Source organism: Colossoma macropomum, unplaced genomic scaffold (assembly GCF_904425465.1).
Source record: "Colossoma macropomum unplaced genomic scaffold, Colossoma_macropomum, whole genome shotgun sequence".
NCBI classification, from domain to species: Eukaryota; Metazoa; Chordata; class Actinopteri; order Characiformes; family Serrasalmidae; genus Colossoma; species Colossoma macropomum.
Window position 1 is genome coordinate 34,885,986 of NW_023494785.1, and position 25,317 is coordinate 34,911,302.

General features: G+C 37.5%; 1 protein-coding gene across 3 annotated transcripts in view; it reads right to left on the bottom strand.

Moving 5' to 3' along the window:
• Positions 1-10,119: 10,119 nt before the first annotated feature.
• The window catches only part of LOC118822975 (guanine nucleotide-binding protein G(olf) subunit alpha), a 71,750-nt gene continuing 56,552 nt past the window's right edge, over positions 10,120-25,317 (bottom strand). For all 3 annotated transcript variants that reach the window (XM_036592319.1, XM_036592327.1, XM_036592337.1), the window contains exons 6-12: positions 24,195-24,249; positions 23,942-24,015; positions 22,514-22,572; positions 20,444-20,564; positions 19,316-19,446; positions 12,162-12,229; positions 10,120-11,797 (exon numbers count right to left, since the gene is read on the bottom strand). In XM_036592319.1, the coding sequence (XP_036448212.1) occupies positions 11,651-11,797; positions 12,162-12,229; positions 19,316-19,446; positions 20,444-20,564; positions 22,514-22,572; positions 23,942-24,015; positions 24,195-24,249 (655 nt within the window). In that variant the 3' untranslated portion in view covers positions 10,120-11,650. The remainder of the gene's footprint in view (positions 11,798-12,161; positions 12,230-19,315; positions 19,447-20,443; positions 20,565-22,513; positions 22,573-23,941; positions 24,016-24,194; positions 24,250-25,317) is intronic.

A 25,317-nucleotide genomic window follows, 5' to 3' on the forward strand; every position in this document is an offset into this window, starting at 1 on the left:
CATGTAATCAAGGTTATATATATATATATATATATATATATATATATATATATATATATATATATATATATAGGGATATATTTTAGAAATATTTCTAAAATAATATTTCTAAAGAAATATTTCTAGGATATACTAGGCAGGAAATTTCTAAGATCCAAAATATAAAGATACTAATAATACACATGCAGTCTTTAAACCTATAAATGTATGGGATAATTCAAAGATGCTTGCTGTAGCTATAACATGTTTGATTTTTACAACTGAAAATGAATCCTGCAGCTACTGGTGAAAAATGTAAGAGTAGCTTTACAGGATAATGAACCAGAGCCCTGACATACTTCACTTTCTTTGTGTAACATGATAGTGGCAGGATTTTTTTTTTTTCCCATAGCTGAACCTTGTTTCTATGGGTTACAAATGTATTAGTCAGAAAGTGGGTGTGTATGGCAGCATGTTTCAGACTTTATTAAAGTTCAAATGCAAATATGAAAGTGCTAATTGTGTATTTACAACTGCAATGTGAGTGTGCTTTACAAAAATACATTTTTCCATTCCAATGGTGTATTTGCACTTGCATTCCTGAGTATAATGGCTGTTAAAGTTAATGGAAAAGCAAAGTGCTTTTGACATTATCATCATCATCATTGTCAACATCATCATCTTAATGGTCTGATTGACATTAAAAAAAGGAAAAACAAGCGCCCAATTGCAATTGCATTTTGTCGCACTTCAGATCTTACAAAATGAAAATGTAATTGCAATCCGGTATCAAATCCTGTGGGCAGGACATCAGGAGGGGCTTTTTAATGTAAAATGCGTTTTAAGAGGAAGTGACTGGGCTAAACTCTGGTGGTTCTGGTGCAGCTAAATGATTAATACAATACGGAGTTAGCTTGTGGCTACACAAGCACCAATGTTAGTGGCATTGTGACTGGTGTTCTGAATTGTGCTACTTTGTTGAAATGTCCTAACATAGATGAAGCTATAGGAAGCTTAATTATATTCCTATCGCAATGAACTGGCCAAGAGAGACTTTTTGTGTTTGCTGGTGTAAGGCCTGCATGCAGCTGCTCGGCCATTAAAGCCCGTGCCATGAAGATCCCAGCACACAGTTTTTTGTGCTGATGTTAAAACCAGAGTACTGGAACTCTGGTTATTGAGTTATTGAGTTAGCAGAGCGTTGGCAACTTTTATGCACTATGCGACCTGCTCTGTAACTTGGACCGAGTTGTTGCAGATCCTAAACACTTCCACTTATCAATAATGATACCACTCATAGTCGACATTGAAATATAAAGGAGGGAAGAAATTTTGCAAACGGACTTGTTGCAACGGTGGCATCCTATTACAGCACCACGCTTGAATTCAGTGAGGTCTTTAAAATGACCCATTCTTTCACTAATGAGTGTAAAGGCAGACTGCATGGTTAGGTGCTTGATTTTATTCATCTGTGGCAATGAGACTGAATGAGACACCTGAATTTAATGATTAAGAGGTGTGTCCCAATACTTTTGTCCATATAGTGTATGAAGCACTGCTTTTATGAAACATAACTGGACAGCTAATGGTGCCCCTCTGAGGAGAATTTTAGCCTCCTACACATGATTATGATGTATAAAATGATTCTATAATATTCTAGTCCTGTGCAACTTAAAAACAAGAAAGAATACATTTTAGATGCAAACTAATGTATAGAGATGTTGAGCTGAAATGACTCAGAAAGCTGCATAGCATCAAAAACATTAAAGAACAACATCCAGAATGCCTCATTTTTCAAGTGATGTTCAAATTGCTAGGCAGAAAACATGACAATTACTATAAATAAATAGAGAATTACATGGTCAATCAAAAGAATAAAATAATCAATTGCTGTTGATCCCAAAATACTTTAAATATTGAGTACAACATCTAAAATAACGTTTGTTGTCTAGTTTAAAACATTTAAGTTACTGTAAAGACAAAAACAATTTTTAAATATAACAATTGATTTCTTTGAACTTTTGAGCAGTAGTTCACCTTCTCAGTGTCTATTTTATCAGCTCTACTTATCATATAGCTTCATATAGTCGTTTTAGAATTAGACTGTAGTCATCTGTTTTTCTGCATACTTTGTTAGCCCCCTTTTACCTTGTTCTTCAATGGTCAGGACCCCCACAGGACCACCACAGAGCAGTTATTATTTGCTTGCAGCAACACTGACGTGGTGGTGGCGTGTTGGTGTGTGTTGTGCTGGTGTGAGTGGATCAGACACAGCAATTCTGCTGGAGTTTTTAAAAAGACCTCAGTGTCACTGCTGGACTGAGAACCAACAACATCCAGCCAACAGCATCCTGTGGGAAGCGTTCTGTGACCACTGAAGAAGGACTAGAGAATGATCAACATAAACTGCGCAGCAGCAGATGAGCTATCATCTCTGACTTTACATCTACAAGGTGGAGTGACAAGGTAGAAGTGTCTAAGAGTGGACAGTGAGTGGGCACAGTGTTTAAAAACTCCAGCAGCACTGCTGTGTCTGATCCACTCGTACCAGCACACACTTAACACACCACCACCACGTCAGGGTCACTGCAGTACTGAGAATGATACACCACCCAAATAGTACCTGCTCTGTGGGGGTCCTGCAGGGGTCCTGACCATTGAAAAACATGGTAACAAAGTATGCAGAGAAACAGACTGTAACTGTAGAACTACAAAGAACTACAAAGTGCTCCTATATGGTCAGTGGAGCTGATAAGCAGTACAGATATGTGTACCTAATAAACTGACCAGTGCATGTTATGTATGTTTCCAATGGCATTACTGAAAGTGAATGGGAAATAACAATAATCATAAAATAAAAAAAAAATTCAAATGGTCCTTCAACACATGGGACATCAGAATGTCTTGAACAAGTAGGTCTCTATCTTCTATGTACACTCAGAAACCTGAAAACATAATATACACAAAATAATAGAGAAATATTAAATACTATAATAATATGTATAGAACAATTAATAATAAATATTATATTATAAACATAATAGTTATGCTGCTGACCTGACAAATCGATAGCCCTGAACTATTCTATTGCTTGACTTCATAAGTATGTTACTTTCCAGACACTTCCACTCTGCCCTCCACTCTCAATCACTATTAGGTACATATATCTACTAATTTAGGACAAAAATCATGATCATATTACTTTTTATTCATAAGAATTTTCACTCTATCCACAATTATTACCCATTTCACTTTTTCATACAAGTCAGTGCCGACAATATCATCCAAGACTGGATCTGCGCCACCAACCAGACAGGAGAAAAGCGTCTTGGACAGGAAACCAGAAGGAGGACCACCATGAACTAGGCTCACAGTAATGGCTCTTCCAGCCACAAAGTATTTGTCTTCTCTTAAAGCTGCATAAAGCAGTGTTACAACCATGTTAATAATTTACAACCAAAACATGTTTTTCCTCAGACAATGCCACCAGAAAATAGTATATACTACTGAATTCTCCAAACACATATACCTGCACTGTCAAGAGCCAAGTTCTGCTGGTTTCCCCTTCCCTCGAACATGGGTGATTGTGACAGTGCTTCCATCAACAATCGTAAAAACTCGCTCCTTGGACCGCCCAGGTCTACAGCCCCTTCATCCTTTCCCGTGTCATCAGAAAACTTGATACACATGCTGTAATTTGGGTTGTATGACGAACGCTTGAATCCACGTATGACTCCATCCAGCACTGATGATCTATTTATGTTGAACCTGCATTTTTCCTTGCTGTCAATTTGTGATGCAAGGTCCCACAGCAAATCCCCTGCAGCAACTTCATCTGAGCAGGAAGCAACCCTAGTGAGACAAGTTAAAAAAGAAAAAAATGGGACAGGATATATAAATATTGCTATTGGTTACTACCTTTGGTCTTGTCATACACACATTAGGAAACTCGGCAGATAGTGCACTGTATCCAATAAGATGCCCCGTATTATATTACCTCTAATATATCTGATCCAGCCAACCAGGGAGTTGGGAAGTGGTTGATTAGGTGGAGTAGGTGTGGAAAATTGTGGAACTAGGTTCTGCAGGAAAGCAGCTCTCCAGGACCATGGTTGGAGACCACTGCTGTATCTGGACAACTTCAATAATAAAACAACTGACAGGAAAGTGAATTATAATAATGTAACAGATTTCTGCCATGACCTATTGTCTTTCATAGTTGTTTTAACTTACACATGACTCTGAAGACTACCCAGTATTGCTTGGTTCAATTCTTCATCATCTGAAGACATGTCTGAGTTTGAGGCCATGATTGAGAGGTAAGTAGCATATCCACTGTCATTTATTGATGCAACCTGGCTCAATGAGGTTACATCACCCAAGGAATGCTGCAGCCCTCTGGCTTGGTTTACAACAGTCAATGTGTTGCCATCATCACTGGAGCCATGCTGTACTGCTGTAGTCTGGTTGACATTGGTCACCGAGTTGCCATTATCACCAGAGTCTTGCTGTATTGTAGTGGTGTTGTTTGCCCTGCCCCTTGAGGAGACAGGATTGCTGAAGGCTTGCAATTAAGTAGTGTTCTGGTTTGGATTGGCCCTTCTCATCATATCATCACTAAAGGCTTGCTGCAGTGGTCTGGTTAACACTGGTAATCGAGTTGCCATCGCTGGATGCTGGTTGTGGTCTAGTGGTCTTGTTTGCCATGGCCCTTGTGGTCATTTGATTATTAAGCTGAGCCGTTGTGCTCTGGTTCATGATTACCATGGGATCACTGGAGACACTTGCAGTGGATAGTGTGTCCACTTCCACACAACTATCACCATCATCAGAGTCTGAGGAGTCAAATTTAACAAGAAAATAGATACGGCAATCTCACCTTAGCAACTAAAATAGCCTAAGAAAGTAAACCTCATTGTTACTGATTTCTGAAAAGCTTATCAGAAGGGACCCTGATGGCCTAACATACAAGCTCCTTGATTTAAATACTTCGTGGATCATAAATTCATTGAGCTCCTGGCGTTCACGTAACTTTGAGAAAACAAGCTTGTTGCCATATACTCATCCTTAGTGTAACTGCTGCACCAACTGTACTGTGGTATTTATGCCACTTGTAGCTGTAATACACTCTTTAAAAAAGATGGTTCTTCAAGAGTTCTATAGCAAAGATAATGGTTCTGTATAGAACCATAAGCACTGAAAGAATACTTTGTATGATTAAAAGGTTCTTTACATCATGAAAGTGTTCTTCAGATTAATGGAGAATGTGCTGTAGATGGTTCTATTTAGAACCTATTTGAAAAGGGTTCTATATCTTTTAATAGAATGTCATTAATTAGTCTGTGACTGATGTCTATTAAAATTATCATAAGCACAGAACACTGAAGGCAAACAATTTCCATTAGGTAGAACCAAGTGGCTATGAAATAACTTTTCGCAAAGAAGCAAAGTTTCAATTTAAGATTTATTTGCCACTTAGTTACAAGTTTAAGTTTAATAAAAACTTGCTTTAAACACAGGCTCACAAATGTGTTTTCCTTTACTATATTGCATCTCTAGGTCTCTGTTCATAAACATAAACTAGCAAAAACAAATTTACTATAAAAGAAAATGTGTTTGTATAAATTCAGAAAAAAACACACATGCCAGTCACAACTGCATATGTGTACATATTTCTATATTGTGTCTATTTACACAAAGTTAGGTGAGTTCTATCATTTATGTTGGCATAGACACTCCGAAAATTTTATGCTGCTGCACTGACGTTGAACCATACGGTGGCATTTTAGGACCACTCAGTCTGCCTGTCTCTCCTGGCACATCAGCACCAGCCTGTTATTAGTATAAGAAACGTCTGAGCAGGAAACTGTTTATTTACAATAAAGAACCAGAAGGACTCGGAGGAAACTGTCTGTCTGTTTTGTTGAAGGAGAATCGCAGGCAGGGTCGTCTACACAGCTATCGATGGCTACATCTCCGTGCCATTCAAAGAGGGCATGAAGTTTCACAGACAGTGAGAATGATAATCAAAATGATCGTTCCACAAAGAGACAAGAGTGTGTGGAGTTCTGGCGCGCCAGTACAGCAACCGAGACCCCAATGTGTTATGGCAGCCCCCTACAGTTAGCCCACTTTATACTCCAAATATTACGGCTTTTTTTCTCAAAATTTTACGACTTTTTTCTCGAAATATTACGACTTTTTTCTTGAAATATTACGACTTCTTTCTCGAGGTCTACTATTTTTATGAACAGTGGCCCTAAAACGCCGCCATAGAACCGTATGCTTACACGGTATGTCCAACAGGTTAAAACAAGCTCAAAACAAAGTGCGTGCTGTACCCTGATTGGTGTGCATACTTCACGCTTCTTTTGTTTTGACTTTGAAAAATGTTACGTTTTTATACACACATGAGCCAAAAGGATAATGTGGTGTAGTAAAAAGTAAGATATTTGACTTTGAAATGTAGTGGAGAGAAAGTAAAATGGAAATACTTCAGTAGAGTACAGATACACAAAAAAGTACTTAAGTACGGTAACGAAGTACATTTACTTTGTTACTGTCCACCACTGGTATTAGCCCTGAAAGTTTACAACAATGATATTTCAAAATCAGTTAATTAGAAAGGTAATGGACATTACTCAAATTTAGTAACTTAACAAATTAAAGTTTTAGAGTATTTTGGGCCGTTACAAGAACAAAATATGTAAAGAGTTTTCAAAAACTGATGCAAAAAATAGGCTATTTTAGCAAATATAAAAGAAGAGCTACATACTGATGCAGCCTAGTTAAGTTAATGAGAACAGCAACAGATAACATTACTTTTGAAATATTAACACAAGCTGCTTAAAATCGTCAGCAATTATGCTTTGGTATGCATATGTAACTAACCAAAAAAAAAGTTATTCATATCACAGTTTTTCCTCACAATCACTTTCTCAAAACTCTTTACACAGCAACAGTCCATAGACCAAACCATGAACAGTGTTGGTTTCCTGTGGTTTAAACACAAAATGCATTCAAGGAACATTGTTTTCAATTTTTCTGCATTTGTTACACATTTGTCTCAAACACCCGCAAAACTGTTTATTTCTATAGCTCATTTTGCTCAAAGCTCAAACGCATACAATATTTCAAAATTACACTACGTCAAAGTGTAAAATGGAAAATGATCAATAATTTGCTATGTCAAAAATACTGCAGGCCATTGAACGATCACTGGCAATGGCTAACGTTAGTTAAGTTGTACATTGCTGGTAAGACAAGTAAGCTAAGCTAATTAACCTAACATTACTTAAGTTTGCTTTTTCGAATTTAGAGATACAAACGACTGCAATCAAATGAACATGCAAAAAATGACTCACCTTCGTCGCGGGCTTGAAGCCCATTCCGAGAAAAACTGCTGTGTTTGGTACCGTGGTGCTGGGATTTGGCTGTTTGTTCTAGCACGGTCATTAATAGACCACTGTAGTCGTGTCATCATTTTGTAGTCGGCGCCATGCTCTTATGCCCATATTAGGAACTGAGCTCCATTTCTCTATGGCCAGAATGAATAGGGTATTTGAAAAATCGCCTCTATCGTACCCTGTTAAATAAAAATGTTCAGAACCCGATACGTTTTGTCTTGTGAACATTCTTCTCTCGAATACCACTGGATCCTCTGAATTACGAGGTCGTTAAAGAGTTTAAATATGAATATTGCTACATGTAAGTTAAAGCTACTACGCATTGAATTCAGGTCATTAGATTGGCAGCCTCCTTAATCAGGCCAATCCAGTACAGACTCAGTCTCAATCAGAATATCCTAATTATTACTTTAATGCCAGTAACATTTTTCTGAGGACATTTTCTCGGGACATTCGCCAGCTTTTTGTTCGACTTTTCTTGTTCCACCTTAAATGGTGCAGCAGTCAGGTTCTGAACTGCTGCGCCATTTAAAGTGTAATGGGAATATTCGAACAAGCAGCCGGCGACAAAGAAGCTGGCTTCAGCTTCATGGACGATTAAAAGGCTTAATATGAGGAGGTTTCACTATTAACGCTTAACAGCTGAGTAACATTAAATTATTTTTGCTGTTTCACCGAACTAACAGGTCAGTATTTTGTCTTGTTTGCTAATGTTTGTGACAGCTAGTCACGGCTGCTGCACCATTTAAGGTGGAACGGGAACATTCAAACAAGAGGCTAAATTCTGCCTCGCAGTTTTAACACGGGTAGTATTTTTGATCAGGAGTTTGAGTCTATCAAAATATCCCACCCAGAGGTTTTATTTACGGGTATACCTGTAATTATGTGCTACGGTAGAAGATTTCGATAAGGTAGCACAGCCCGCCTTAGTTTCGTGTAGCTTAGTGACATCAAATTGATGCGCAGTAACCTTAGCTCACATGTAGCAATATTAGTATTATAGCTCTTTAACGACCTTGTGATTCGGAGGATCCAGTGGTATTCGGGAGAAAAATGTACACAGGACAAAACGTATCGGGTTCTGAACATTTTTATTTAACACAGGGTGCGACAGAGGTGATTTTTCGAAAACCCTATTCATTCTGGCCATAAAGAAATGGAGCGTAGACCCGGAGTTCCTAATATGGGCATAACGAGGTCTACAGAATGACGCACGACTACAGTGGTCTATTCCTCCCGCAGTGTTGAATAAGCGACGCACCTCCTCGTCAACTGTTGCATTGGCAGCTGGTTGTTGCCGCTGTCGCAACGCGTTTGTCAGTGTTGACATCGTCAGGTGAATTCAATATGTTTGTTAAGAGACCAATAGCCTCATTAATCTGGGTCTGAGGTCTTGGTTCCATTTAGCGCGGCCTACAGGGATGTCCACTTGTTAGGACATTAGCAGCACATGGGGGGATGGGCCTATTTGACTGCTCATTTAAACGGCAACTGTCTAGGCCAATCAGAAAACGTGACCATCAACTTCTCTCATACACTCTATCAAGTTCTCTCACATTCACTATCAAGAATGCCGTAGAGTTTGATAGTGAGTGTGAGAGAGTTTGATGGGGTGTGAGAGTTTGTGTGTAAAAGGTTTGATAGTGAGTGTTAGAGTACTTGATGGTGAGTGTGAGAGAGTTTGACAGTGTGTAAGAGGTTTGATAGCGAGTGTGAGAGTTTGTGTGTGTAAGAGGTTTGATAGTGAGTGTAAGAGGCAAGTTGGAATTTTGGCCTAAAGGGCCAACTGAAATTCAAAATAAATTTAAAAATGTAAAGAATTCATTACATCCAGTATCCAAAAGTTATCTTTTCTGACACATGCCTGCACACTTTATAGTTAGTTTTAGTGTTGTAAACACTAAAATGACTGATGATAAATGAAGCTAACAGAACGTAAACCACAGAAGACTGTTCTGTTAACCATTAAAAGTTCAATGAACTTAAAATTTCAAGGCAACGAGAGTATTTTTTATGTAAAGGACTTTTTAGTGTATAGCGTGCTTCAAGCCTCAGTGTAAAATAAGGGTTCACAATCCAAAGGTTGTGCATCATTGCTGCCATCTAGTTACTTTACAACTGGTTGTAGGCTGCCAAAGTTTTTAGCTATTAAAGAAGCATTAAACAAGAACTACCGAACCAGCATGACAGCCATAATCCAAAGGAGTGCGAAATATTTCTATGCAGTCCAATTGGTTTTATTTTCAACAGTTGTGCAGTATGCATACTGTTGAAAAGAAATTTTAATTCTTAAAAATTCTGTTGAAATTATGGAAAATAATGTGTTACTCTTCTGCCTTTCTTGTTCATTCCAAAAAAATTACACAAGTTAGTTTCAGGAACTGTTAAAGTTGGCGAACATCTGGTGAATAACGCTCAATATCATTTTTTAAGACAGTAAGTTTAATGTTTAATGTGTGTAATGATTATTACAGCACAATGCTATTGTTAAATTCTGCAGAGTCATGTCTTTTCTCATTCCCCACCACTCGTAGTCTGTTGGAATTATTTTAGGCTAGCAAGTTTTTTGGGTTTTTTTTATGAAAAGGAAGGGGCAGGGGGCGGGGCAGTGTTTATGGAGAACCAATATTACACTTGATTTCCAGTATCCCAGCCTTATATGTTATTTCAAAAATTGTGAAAAGCAGTTTTATGAGTAAATCGTATGGAAAAATGGTGGGACAAGCACAACTGCTGTCAGTATTGCACACACTCATTTATTCCATATTTTCTTTTCACTCCAAACATGCTTATCTATGTGTGTATGTACACATCTTCACTGTATACATAGAAATCATGTATACACCTAAACACACACATAATTAAACATGTAGAATTGTACATATATATTTATATAGACCTATAAATTTACATGTACGCACATTTATAAGAGTGCACACAATGCACTCTTGCATACACACTACACAGTCATGTGGCTCGATGTCGCTCTCTCTCACACACACCCACACACGCATACATACACCCATATATATTGCAGACATACTTCATATCGAAAAAGATCCCTATGAAAACAACACCAGGTTGTGTTTTTTGAACACTTTAACTGATTTCCAATGTTTTTAAAGCTTAAAAGAAAAAATAAAAACAAAACAAAAAGCATGGTGCTGTTTCATGTGAGGGCAATGGAATTAATTTGCATAATGTATACAGATTTTAAATACTTTTTTCTTTTTTTCTAAACAGCAATTTTTTTCTTTTATATAAACAAAACAAACACAAAGAAACAAAAATCTATAGTAAGTCCCCATCTGCAGTCCCTTCTGCTGAAAGGGTGACATCAAGCTGTACAGCGCAGTCAAAAACATACTTACATCTCAGCTTCATTTACAGGTACAGCCATAATGAAGGCACAAAGATCGATCTACAAGTAGATTTTTTCCTCTCTTTCCATAAAGTTGTACAAAATAATTACCTTTTTAAAATCTGTATAGGAGAAATTTAACCTTGCACAACCTGTACAAATTAAGAAACTAAAATAAGAAATGGGACATCTTTCTATTTTCACCTCAAGTGGTCTGAGGACTAAACAAAATGTCTGAACAGATCAGAGGGACTGTGGTTGCTTTACCTTTTCAGAGTGAACTGAAAAATTCTGGAGTTTCCTTCACCTGTACTCCAACCAATACCACAGCTTAAAGCAAGACATAGGGATCAAACATTACAATGCTACATTGAGTGTGTCCATTTTTGAAAGCAAATACAGTCAGTTAAAACCTGATGCAAAAGTGCATTACTTCTCTCTTTTTATTTTTAACTTTTCCTTTTCCCAGTATTCACCCCTACCCCTCCATCTGTGGGCACTCTTCAGTGTTCAGAATGAAAGAGCAGCAGAGAGCCCAGGAGCCTGAGAGGTCAGGGGGTCTGGAGGTCACAAGGTGATGCAATCTTTATAAATTGGCAGACGCCAGACTGCATGTATGTGTGTATTTATATACACTCATGTCACTTGTATACTTTTTCTGTATATTTATACATTTATCGTAAATAAAAAAGGAGGTAGCCAAAGGCTTAGTGGAATGGCAAAAAAGAAACATTCCTCCATTCAACAAATGTTTAAAAAACAATGACAAACAAGAAAAGGTGGGTCTGCCAAACTTCAGTAGTACTTATTGTCCATGGTTTTGGCCTTGTTTGGGAGTGGGAAGGGTACGGATGGGACTTAGGAGACAGGTATGTAAAAAGCACTCTTGCTGTTGTCAACCAGATCACAAGAGTTCATACTGCCGCAGGTGCATTCTCTGGATGATGTCCCGACAGTCATTAAAGACCCGGCGGATATTCTCTGTGTCAACAGCACATGTGAAATGAGGATAACAGTAATGACGTCCATCTCCACTTGCGGTGCTGATCCTCTGTTAGAGAAAGAGAGAGAGAGAATATAGCATGAATTAAATTCCTCGGAAAAATTTCCAGGATTTCATATTACACGCAATTTATCAAACTACAAGCCAATGTTTTTGTTTTCTGTAATATTTGATCAAAGTACAGTGATTTCTGTCCAAAAAACAGTAACATCACCAATAACCCACCCATCATTGAGTGAAACCACTCAACTAGCTAAGAGACCCTCCCAAAACAATGATTCGCTAAAAAAAAGTCACTTAGAAATATGTCACTGTGAAAAATGCATTACACTTTCCCATTCCCATGTTGACTTCAACTATTTTAATTCAAATGTCTTACATAAGCTACATGCAAGAGTTCAAAAAAACTTACCAGGAACTCATCACGAATGAAATACTTGGCTCTTGTTACTCTTGGGTCTTCTCCTGGTTCCGGAGTTGCTAAAAGGTAATGGTAATTTTATGAAAGTTTTGGGACAGAGAAGTATGTTTTTAATTTGTGCCATGGTATCTAGAAAAACCCTTAAGTGGAGTGCAAATGCTCTTAGATTTCATTTTCTGGACACACATCAGCAAAATAACGTGTGCCTTAAACTGGGTGCCTGATTTGCGCTATGAAACAGTATATCTGCATCAAGCTTGGATGCATGGATATTGCATTGTGAAACACTAACATGTTGACTTAAAAGTTTACAGTGAAGGGAAACAAGTATTCAAATACTTCTGTTTTTGTTATTTAACTGCATACTTTTAGTGCATACATCAACTTCAAATGTACACACAATGTCCTTTGACTTTGTACTTATGAATACATCTTTTTTTGTTCATAAGAATTAACAAAAATGTTTCAAAAATTAAATTAATAGAGAAAAAGTATTCAGACACCACAAATGGATTTATGAATAATATTTTGTTGCAAAACTGTTGCAATTACCGCTTCGAGATGTCTACAGTCAGTATTTAGTATTTAGCTTTCAGCAGCACTGCGGTTTAATTTTTGCCAATTCCTCTTGGCAAATCGGCTTAATTTCACATGGTTGTGCGCCATGTGAACAAACTCACAATTTCAAAATCCTTCTTAAGGTTTCAATGGCAATTAAGTCAAGAGGTTAGCAAAGCCATGCCAGCACCTTTTTTTAATCCGTCTTGATTATTTTTGGCTCCATGTCTGGGGTCATTGTGTTGTTAAACATTCATCTTTCTCCCCTTTCTTGGCCCAAGTGATTAAGTTCTCCTCTAATACATCCCTACATTGTACATTGCTTCATTCGTGACCAGAATACACTGTTCCTAGTTCTTATTTGACTAAATGCGTGTGTGCAAAATTCAGACAAATTTCAGACGTGCATTATTTTTTTTTTTTTAGAAAAGGAGACTTGTGTGGGGTGTGGGAATGGGGATGAGGGGCAGTTCTTTGCTTAACTCAGTAATTATTAGTTCCATTGACTTTCCTACTGCACACAGCAAACCAATTGTACAGACGGGGATTTTTAAGGTCTTTGCTATGGCTCTGTAGCTTTTTCCATTTGAGTATTATCAGCTCTGAGAACTTAAGGAAGCTCCTTCACCTTCACCATCATTGCTACTTGTTGCATCAACTGTTCCCAAACAATTGTGAAGTGAAATTTGCATAAAAAGATTTTTATTTTTGCAGCATTACTATCTAATACTTTTTCTAGATTGTAGATATTAAGTCTAGATTTATCTTTAACCTTTACAATATGTAATTTTAATACAGTGTCAGAATACTTTATACTTTTTGAATACAGAATACAGAATACTTTTTAGTATTCTGTATTCTGTATTCAGTATTGGAATTGGACCTCTGATGATTGGCAAAGGATTGCCTTCTCCAATGAGTCACGTTTTCTGCTTCACTGTGTCAGGCAAGCAACATCAGAGAACAAACACCCTGCAACCATAGCTGGAAGAACACAGATTACGTACACCCATACATGCTGATTGTCTTCCCTGGGGCGGATGGGATCTTCCAGCAAGACAATGCGACGTGTCACGCGGCTAGAAATGTCCGACATTGGTTGGAAGAGCAAGACCAAGACTTCCAAGTACTATCTGGCCAACTACTTCCCCAGACTTGAACCCAATTGAGCATCTGTAGGACCACCTCGATCGTCATGCTCACTCTATAGATCCTTCCCCACACACCCTCCAGCAGCTGTGGGATGCACTGTAGTCAGCATGTCTCCATATACCTGTGACAACCTACCAGGACCTTACTGAGTCACTCCAAGCCCATATATATATATATTTTTCTTATACTGTACATCTCTATTCACCCTGTCTGAAATGCTCTGTTAGAGCTCCAGTCTCTTTACAGAAAACAAAACTGAATAAACTTCCTGGCCTCTAGTAGATATTCGAGGATAGTCATTCATGTAGGTGCTGATGACGTTCGTCTGCGGCAGTCAGAAATAACTAAAGATAACATTAAAGTGTTATGTAGATTAGCTCAGACGATGTCCGATGCCGTAATATGCTCTTTCCCCATCCCAGTTCGACGTGGCGCCGAAATCTACAGCAGGTTATGGTCCCTGAACTGCTGGTTGTCCAAGTGGTGCTCAGAAAACAATGTGGGATTTGTAGATAATTGGTCTACTTTTGAGGGCAAGCCTGGTCTTTTGAGTCGGGACGGTATCCACCCCTCGTGGGAGGGTGCTACTCTCATTTCATGTAGCATAGCTTGTACTCTCTCAGATAGCCATCAGTGTAGGAAAGTTAGCCGCTGACACACCAGGGCCGAGGCCAGGCAGCAGACAAATAGGCTAAACCGACCGCCTGTGAGCTGCCTTGAGACGCCACATAGGTTTCACCCAATTAAGACTGTGTCTGTTCCCCGAATAAAACAAAGCATCAAAAATCCTCGAGAAGTTTGCTCTAGTAACTTGATTAATGTCAGACCAATTATACCAGTTTGGTCTAAAACTAGGACTGCTTAACATAAGATCTCTTACATCTAAGGCCATCATTGTAAATGAAATTATTACCGATCACGATTTTGATGCTCTGTGCCTCACAGAAACATGGATTAGACCCGATGAATACTTCAGTCTAAATGAAGCAGCCCCCACAGGTTACAGTTATGCGCATAGCCCTTGTTTAAGTGGCCGGGGTGGAGGTATAGCAACCATCCATACTAAAGCTTTAGGCGTGAGCCAGAAAATACGATACATATTCTTTTCTTTTGAAGTTCCTTTTCTTAATATAAGTGATCGAGGAACAAATAAGAATTCCTTTTCACTAATTACAATCTATAGGCCGCCAGGGCCGTATTCTCAGTTCTTACAGGAATTCTCTGACTTTCTATCAAGTTTAATAATGTTTTCAAATAAAGTAATAATTGTTTAATTGAGATTATAATATCCACTTTGACAAACCTCAAGATGCACTAAGTATGCATTTGTAGGTTTCACTCAAAATATAAAGGGGCCCACTCATTATTGCAGCCACACTTTAGACTTAATTCTGGCCTTTAGTGTAAACATGGATAACTTATCCATTCTCCCCCAAAGCACAGCAGTCTCAGATCATTACCTAATTTCAAATGAAATTCGCTTTAGTGGTAATATACGTTCATCACCATGCTATTGTGTTAAGCGGACTATAACTTCCTCCACAGCTGGTAGCTTTATCAGAAATCTTCTACAATTATCAGCTTCTGTCAGCTGTCCATCTAAGCCTACCAAATTAGATATTATGACCAATTGCTTAGAGGATACTTTTCGATCTACTCTAGATAATGTGGCTTCATTAAAAAGTAAAATAATAAGGCAGAAAAAGCTTGCTCCATGGTATAATGATCATACTTGAGCTTTAAAACAGACTGTCAGACAACTAGAGTGAAAATGGCACGTGACTAAACTAGAAGTATTCCAGTTCGCCTGGAGGGAGAGCCTTATAGACTACAGAAAAGCACTTACTGCAGCACGCTCAACCTCTCTCTCCTCTCTCATAGAAAACAATAAGAATAATCCTAGATTATTATTTAGCACAATTTCTAAACTAAGAACCAAACAGTTACTGAACTCCAGATGCCATTAGCTTATAGCAGCAATGATTTTATGAATTTCTTTAGTGATAAATTAAAAATATTAGGCAGAAAATTCAGAATGCACAGTTAAACTTCAAAGTTTAAATACAAACTTCCTGCCTTATAATGCCAGTCTAGATCTTGAGAATATTGTAACTACTGCAGAGAGGCTGTAATCGTTTACCTTACTTCAACAAAATGAACTAGTTAAAATTGTTTCCTCCGCAAAATCTTCTACTTGTATGTTAGATCAGATTCGTACAGGTTCACTCAAAGAAATTTTGCCAGAAATAACCAAGCCTATTCTGTCAATAATAAACTCCTCTCTTAGCCTTGGCTATATCCCAAAAACTCTTAAACTAGCAGTAATTAGACCTCTGATTAAGAAAGCTAACCTTGATCCCTGCGAACTATCAAATTATAGACCTCTCTCAAATCTCCCCTTTATATCAAAGATCTTGGAAAAAGTTGTGGCAAAACAATCAAGTTCCCATTTGCATAGGAACCATATACATGAAAAATTTCAGTCTGGTTTTTCACATCATAGTACAGAGACAGCACTAGTGAAAATCGTAAACAATCTTTTTATTATTCTCTGACCAAGGAAATGTGTCTTTGCTAGTCCTCCTTGATCTTAGTGCGGCATTTGACACAATAGACCACTCTATATTACTAGATATACTAGAAAACTTTGTAGGGGTAACAGGAATAGCTCTTTCCTTTTTCAGATCTTACCTCACTGATTGCTATCAGTTTGTTAATGCAAACAGTGAATCATCTGTCCTCGCAAAAGTAAAGTATGGTGTTCCACAAGGCTCTGTTTTAGGGCCTATATTATTCACATTATATATGCTACCACTGGGCACCATTATCAGTAAACACGGCATCAATTTCCACTGCTATGCCGATGACACACAGTTATATATATCAAGTAAACCAGATGATAAAATTAAACTCGTCAAGATCGAGGACTGTATAAAAGACATGATAAAAGACTGGATGTCGAGTAACTTTCTCCTACTTAACTCAAATAAAACGAAGGTTCTGCTTCTTGGTCCAAAAGCTGCTAGAAACAAACTGTCTAATTTAACACTTAAACTTAATAGTTTCTCAGTTGTGTCAGGTTCGTCTGTAAAAAATCTTGGTGTCACGATAGATCTATCCTTCGACGCACATATAACGAATATTACTAGAATAGCTTTACAGCATCTCTGTAATATTGCTAAATTAAGAAATGCATTCTCTCTACAGGATGCAAAAAGCTAGTTCATGCATTTATTACCTCAAGGCTAGATTACTGTAATGCCCTGCTGTCTAGATGTTCCAGCAAAAAGCCTTAACAGGCTTCAGTTAGTCCAGAACGGTGCAGCCAGTGTCCTCACAAGAACCAGAAAGTTTGACCATATCAGCCCAGTTTTATCAAACCTACATTGGTTGCCAGTTAAATTTTGCATTGATTACAAAATTCTTTTACTGACATATAAAGCTCTAAACTCAGTACCTGAGTGAACTTCTCTCATACTATGAACCATCTTAGATCACAATGTGCTGGCTTACTATTAGTACCTAGAATTAATAAAGTTACATCAGGGGGGACAGTCTTCTCATACAAAGCCCCCCAACTTTGGAATAATCTTCCAGTCAGTGTTCGGGACTCAGGACACAGCCTCAGTCTTCAAGTCTAGGCTAAAAACTTACTTGTTTAGTTAAGCCTTTGGTAATTAGTTTTCCCTGTTAGATAAAAGGTGCAGATCTGGGGGTTCATGGACATAGAGTATTATGGTAAACTGGGAGTGTTGGTGCTGTCGTCCCACTGCTCTCACGCGTTCACTCAGGTTTGCTGACAGTGGAGCAGAGGGACACTAACATCTCAGGGAGCCTCATGTCTCTGTTACCTTTCTGGTTTCTCCCTTTTAGTTAGGCTGTAATAACTAGACCTGCCGGAGTCTGTGCTGCACTCTGTTAATACTGTAATCTGTGATCAGTCACTCTTTACAGAACTAACTCTCTGTGTGTTATCTTTTCTTTGCTGAGTTGAACAGCTGCCCATCCTGTGCGGTCTGATGCTGTTGCTTCTTCTGACTTGATCGGGTGTCCACTGCTCGCCAGCCTTCTGGACCAGTGTGACCACCATTGAGCTTCATGCTGTACAACGCTGTGCAAACCTCACCCTCATTAACTGACCTTCCTGATGATGCTGCTGCTGCTGCACAAACCAAAAAAATCTAATTAACCATTGCTCTGCCTGTTTTCCCCATTTTGTATTATAATATTTTATACTAATGCTGTTTGCTATCCTGTGTTCACCAGAGGAGGATGGGCTCCCCTTTTGAGTCTTGATTCCTCTCAAGGTTTCTTCGTCTTGCTCTTAGAGAGTTTTTCTTGCCACTGTCGCCATTGGCTTGCTCATGGGGGCTTGGACCCAGATTTTTCTGTAAAGCTGCTTTGTGACAACACCTGTTGTAAAAAGCGCTATATAAATAAACTTTGACTTGACTTGAGTAGTAGTTGCTGTGCGTTGTGTGAGGGGCATGCCAAGCCTGCTGGTAGGCAGACCATAAAGATTGTGTTACGAGATTATATCATCTTGTAACAAAGGAAAAGAGCTGGAATTTCTGGAGTCTGTTTGCAGATATTTGTGCCTGTTCAGTCAAAAGAGCATTTGTGAGGTCAGACACTGATAATGGCCTTATGAATTCTGGAAGATAGCATTCTTCTGGCATTCACCTAAACCAGATTTATCCATCAAACTGCCACACAGTAAAATGTGATTCATCACAGACACGCTTCCACTGTCCACTACCACAGTCCTGTTGCAGCATGCTTTACGCCACTCCAATTGATGCTTGACATTGCGCATAGTGTTGTTTGCAGCTTCTTGGGCATGGAAGCCTGTTTCATGAAGCTCCCTACGGACAGCTCTTGTGCTGATATTGCTTCCAGAGGCAGTTTGGAACTCTCTAGTGAGTGACGTAACAGAGGACAGATTTGTTCGCACTATACACTTCAGCTCTTGGCTACCTGTTCTGTGAATTTGCAAGGTCTTCATGGCTGAGCTGCGTTGGCTCCATTTCACAATAATAGTTCTTGCAGTTGACCGGGGCAGATCTAGCAGGGCAGATGTCTCACATACTGAACTGTGGCTAAGGTGGCATCCTATGACAGTGCCATACATAGTCATTCAAATTCGTCAGTACGACCCATTATACTGCCAGGTTTTGTCTATGGAAATTGCATGGCTATGTGATTGATATTATCAACATGTTAGCAGTGAGTGTGGCTAAAACAACTAAACTCAAGTTAGGAGGGGTGTCCACATAGTTTTGCTCATACAGTATATTAAATAACAAAAACCAAAGTGTCTGAATACTTGTTTCCCTCTTACTGTATTTCTGGCTGCTTGGAATGGAAAAGGATAAGGAGATATGGAAAAGTTTATAAGGAGATAATATCAAGTATCAGGACACAAAAAATATCACCTTCATTTGGTATGGTGTAGCGAGCATATTCTGGGAAATAATCTTCGATCTTGGATTTCCCAGCTAATACTTTCTCTGCCAGCATGTCCTGTTTGTTGAGGAACAATATGACAGAGATGGTCCGCAACCACCTGCAAGGCGACACAAAGGACCCAGTCAGAAGGAAGGCTTTTTTGCATTTCCTGAGTTCGACAGTTACAGTGCTCTCCAGAATTAATGGCACTCTTAATTATGAACAAAAATCCTGAATAAAGTTCTTTGTTTTTCAAACAGTATGTTTATTTTCAATGTGCTCAGCATTGACAAAATAATGTACCTTCTACTGAACTAACCTCTCAGAGTCAATACAATTATCTAACTGCACATAATTTTTCCTCCAAAGAGGGAGTCACAATTAATGACATTTTTAATTTAGCCCTTTCCTAAATGAACCTTCTCCTACAATGTTGGATGAGGCAGAGGGATAAAAAAAATATATATATATTTTCCTTTATGCATGTAATATAGAAATGTATTGTCCTCTTTATTGTTCTGTACTTCATGTTTGTACTGTTTATTGTGTAGTCCATTATCTATATTTCTTGTATCTATTGTCTTTTGTACTGTGTTCTTTATTCTCATGTCTGCTGCTGTTCTTGAGTTAAATGTAGCACAGTTTCACAGAGGGAATCAGCCACATGCTTTTCAGAAATAATATTTATATACTATAAATAATATAGTTTTGCCTAATACAGATTCTTTCACAATTTATATATTAGATCAAGCTAATAAACACTGACCATTATGGACTCTTCCATAATTCTGGGGGACAATGAATTAAAATAGTCAAAACTACTAAAGTTTTTTCCTCTCCAGAAACCAGGTTGGTGTAGTGTAGTGGGTAACACCTCTGCCTTCCAAGCTGTAGACTGGGGTTCAATCCCCTGCTTGGGCAAATACCCTACACTATACCACTAAGAGTCCTTGGGCAAGACTCCTAACACTACCTTTGTCTACCTGTGTAAAACGATCAAATTGTAATCTGGATAAGAGCTTCTGCCAAATGCCATACATGTAAGTGTAAATCTAGATTAGAAACTGTCAAGGCAACCCAAAGGCCTACAAAATTTGTGAGAGAAGGACAGTCACCTGTTGTTCCAAATACTACGAAAGAGGTCAAGTGCTTCTCGGAGTCTGTTTGTGTTGTTGTCTTCCCTAATGACCATATTATAGCTGCTGCTGGCAACCACAAAAATAATTGCGGTGACATCTAGAAGGGGAGAGATAGAACAAGCAGAGGCACATCATCTTCAAATTCACCTCTATTTTAATTATATATTTTAACACATTGCACATTTTAAAAGGAACGTCTGAACCAGATCCAGGGCATGACTGTTCTTTTTATGGATAAACAAGTTTGAATTGACTGTGTAATGACCTGAAAAATGACTCATAATGAACACTTTTGTCCTTCAGTTCCTCTCATTTCTTCTATATTCTTATACAGAAAAATGATGTGATTATATTGCAGCTTTTTAAGTTAACTGATTTAATCATCAGATTGGTCAGTCAAATAAATTAATAATAAGATATTTTAAAAAAGGGTAATTTGGGGGAGTTTGACACACAGAATGTTTTGCTCACAGGTCCAGGTTAGGTCCAGATTCATAACATGCACGACTAGATTTAATGTGACACTTGATGTGACATTTTTTCATTCATAAATTAATTTTCCGTGGTTTTGAGGCACAAAAAGATGAGCAAAGGATTTATGAATCTGGCCTATTGTGCGCAACAGAGATACTGACAAGAAACTGCATATCAGTAGATACTCCATGTAACTAAAATACAATCACAATTTTGAAAAACTGTTACTTACAGAAAATAGTTGCTGAGGGTTTAGCACTCCCAATGAGACAAAAAATTTCCATACATTTAAATATAAAATTAACCAGTGATTTTTCATTAAAGCTGGCATTTGCAGATTACTACAAATTCACAATGAAATCTGCAGGGTCATATGGGAACAATTAGGGTAAAGAGATGGTATTTTGTTTCTTTTAGTCATGTAAATACAACATACATGTAAATGCATGCTGTAATACCATAGATTTTGTTGTCTATGACAGTTATATAAGGCCAACAAATCAGTTTTTGGATTCATTATATGTTTATATTTTCTCTTGCCCTAACATTTAACATGCAACAACTGATACGTGAATTGTTTACATTTTTTGAAAAGCTTCTAACAAAAAAGTTTTGATTCTGATCCATTGAATACAGGCTACAGACTGTTCGTGGTGCATGGTCACACATGTTTGGGTAAGGAACTCTTAGTAGCATTTGCACCTATCCAGACATCACACTTCACATTCTACTTAAATTAATTCTTAAAAAACTTAGTTGTGCAAAGTACTTCTATTTAACATTTTCAAAATCTGCATAATTCAATGTCTGAAATGTAGGTTACTTCACAGTGGTCTGACATAATATGGTACATTGTAGAGACACTCTGATTTTCTCTATGATAGGTGTGATAGGAATATGGAATGTCTATAATATAGACACCTGTCCATGGTGTTTCCTGCCTTCCAACCAGTGACCGCTGGGACAGGCTCCAGCTCCCCCCCATGACCCAGAAGGATAAGCGGCTTAGATAATGTGTGTGTGTGTGTGTGTGTGTATGCATAATACAGACAAAATATAGTCATTTCATTTACTACCCAAAACAACTAGTGTCTTCTGATTTCTGTTGTTATGTTGATAACAGTAAAATAGTGGTGTATCTGAAAAATAACCTTATGTTTGGATTCTATTTTTCTCACAATGTCCTGCATGTACCTCTCCACCCGGCATGTATTGGAAGACTACATTTTAAGCCAAAACCTGATCTCAAAATTTAGAATGTCTCAGGCATCAGGCAACATATTTGTAACCATTTAACATAATAACTTTCTGTGAATTAGCTTTTAGAGGCATTAAACACTTTAGAAGTCCTATCACCACCACTGTGAACAATTCTAGGTTTTTTAAGAATGGCGCATTTCAATACAAACCACTCTGAATAACTCTTCCAACTGTGAATAATGAAGAATTTGTGAAAAATTGGTGGAATTGGTAAAAAAAAAAATTAACTATAAAAAATATACTGAAGGGCAAAAATAAACCTCATCAGTTAAGATGTCTGAAACACAGCACAATATCAGTTGTCAAGCATACCATTAAAACACTGGATCCATTTTCTCCTCTCATCTCTTTGTCCTCCCACATCAAACATACTAAAGGAGTGAAGACAGAAAAAAGACAGAAAATACGGTCAGTGCACATTCTTCTTTCTGCAATAAAATGACTCCCACTAGTGAGACATACGGCGCACTTCAAACTTTTCAAATGGGAAACAATGCTGTAAACTGTGGAAAAGAGTTAATTAATGTGAATTACCATGAATGTGTTCTCACTGATACTGCAATAATTTAATTTAGGGGTGTCACTATTGATTATATTAGTAATCAAGTGATCTAATTAACTAGTAATGTTAAGACAATAACACATAGGGCCGGTTTCTCAGACAGAGATTAAGCCTAGTCCTGGACTACACAGCACTGTGAATGCAGTTTCTCCATTAAAAGACAAATATGGTTCAGAACTAGGCTTGATGTCTGGCCTGGAAACCGACCCACAGTGTTCAGCCTTCACACTTAAAAAAGATGGTTCTTCAAGGGTTCTTTAGTATAGAAAATGGTTCTATATAGAACTATAAACACCCTTTGCATGATTAAAAGCTTATTTGCATTGTGAAATGGTTCTTTAGATTGATAATGTGCTGTAGATGGTACTATTTAGAACCTTTTTGAAAAGGGTTCTATATAGCACCAAAAAGGGTTCTGCTAGTGTTTCAATGTCAAGCTTGTAACAAGAGTAGATAGAGAATCATTCATCATTGATTCATAAAGTCAATATTTCTTTTATCAATAAACAATTGCTTTCATACTGCAACACGAGTAGCATAATACATACTCTGCATTCATGTATTTAGACAGAGTGTGTTTTGGTGTTTTACTTAACATACTGATAACTGATGAGATCCTGCTGATGAAGGTTTCCTCTCCTTCAATTATGTGCAAAAACACTGTGAGTGCTGATAAATTAAATTATTCATAAATTTAACTGGTCTCATTTTATTTGGATCTGTTGAAACTTTGTTGATTCTAAGCAGTGGGGAGTTTGGGGTTAGGATTTGGACCAGGGTTAGGATTAAGGCCAGGGTGAGGGTTAGGTTTAGGTTTTTCGGTTGAGGTTAAGGTTAGGGCTAGGATTAGAGCCAGGTTTAGAGTTAAAGAAAATTATGGTCTATTTAATAGATTTTTTTTTTAAATGTAACTTGAAAGTAAATGAAGTATCTACAAAGCATCAAAAGTGGACTATCCAAATAAAGTGTTACCATTTAATTTATGATCTGAACTTTTTTTTGCTGTACTGGTTATAAATAATTGAACGCATTACTTTAGTAGTTTCAGTACACAGTAAAAATGAGTAAAATCCAAAATCCTAAAACAAATTAATCCAAGGTAACCAAAAATAAGACCTTACTGTAAGAAAAAAAAAATAAAACATGCATCAGTTTTTAGTGACAACAGAATGACTCACTGAAAGTTGACTTTGTCTACTTGAAATCGCGTTTCAAAAATCCCTGATGTTAGAACTCTGCAGCGCAGCAAGTCCTAAAAGAAAATGAGAAAATGAAAATATGTACTAAATGGTGAGATGTAATTCCTGAAATGCTCAATTACAGAATACCTAAGCTCATGGAGCTTGTCAGATGATGATGAATCACTGCACAGAGAGATTTAAAAAAAATAAATAAATAAAACTTATGAAGCTTAGGTAAATTAAAACGTACCTGATCTGTTGGTGTATAGTCACTCTGTCTTACTGCATCGATTCGGTCAAGAAAGCTGTGATACAAACATGGAAGAAAAAATTATAAGCAGCTGTGTGTTTGGTAATAGCATAATCTCACTGGTCACACTAGGGCAGTTATGGCAAATATTGGTTTTAGTTCAAGGATAATCCAAATGTAATCTGTTAGGGGGAAAAAAGACAATTGCTTTTGTCAGGCAAATGAGGTCATCATATGTCGCAAGAAGAGCAAAAGCAATAAAATAACCACAAAAATCAATCTTCATTATAACACATACTGCAATGGTATAAAATAACAATATTAATAAAATGCTGTGTAAAGTCACTGAGCACACAGACAACATAGCTTTGAATGTCTATTTTCCTTAGTGTCTGCTGCTGGTAGGTAACCAGAAACCACAAAAATCGGGGAATGGAGATAAACCAGAATGGGAACCCCAAAACCCAATGAAAATTTGAGCAAAATCAACAATTTGGAATATCAAATTGGACACACACACACACACACACACAAAAACAAAAATGTGTGCTTAGTTGGCAATGATGATGCTGGTTGAGCAAAACTGTAGCTATTTCTGATTTAAAAAAAGTGAAAGAAACCTCTGAAATATTTTTGCTAAGAAATAAACAGCATTAACAGAGCAGAGCGACACTACAGACCCTCACTAGTAGACTCAAAATATTAGCTCTCAAAACAAAAAGGTCAGAATAAAAGCTAGTGAAAATTCATTCATATGTTGTTTTATGATAATGAAAAACGTTGAACAATTATGGAACGCTTGCCTTTTTTAATACTTCATTTTGAACACTTGAAACAATTTTATATGAGCTAAATAAAGGTTACAAAACAAAAAAAAAAAGAAAGACTATAAACGCCAAAGTGATTTTTAATTTTTTGCTGTGCAGCAAAGTTTTGTCCATTTTTATAGGTAACAATCATACACTGTTAGAAGCCATAAAAGTCTATTTGAGAGAAGGACTAAGGCGTGCAATGATTTAAGCATGCAGTTTGCACATGACGCTAACTGGTGGGATATAAGTTTCCATTACTTTCCTTGTAACTTCAGTGCAAAACTAAAGAAGTGCAAGATACCAAACAGGTC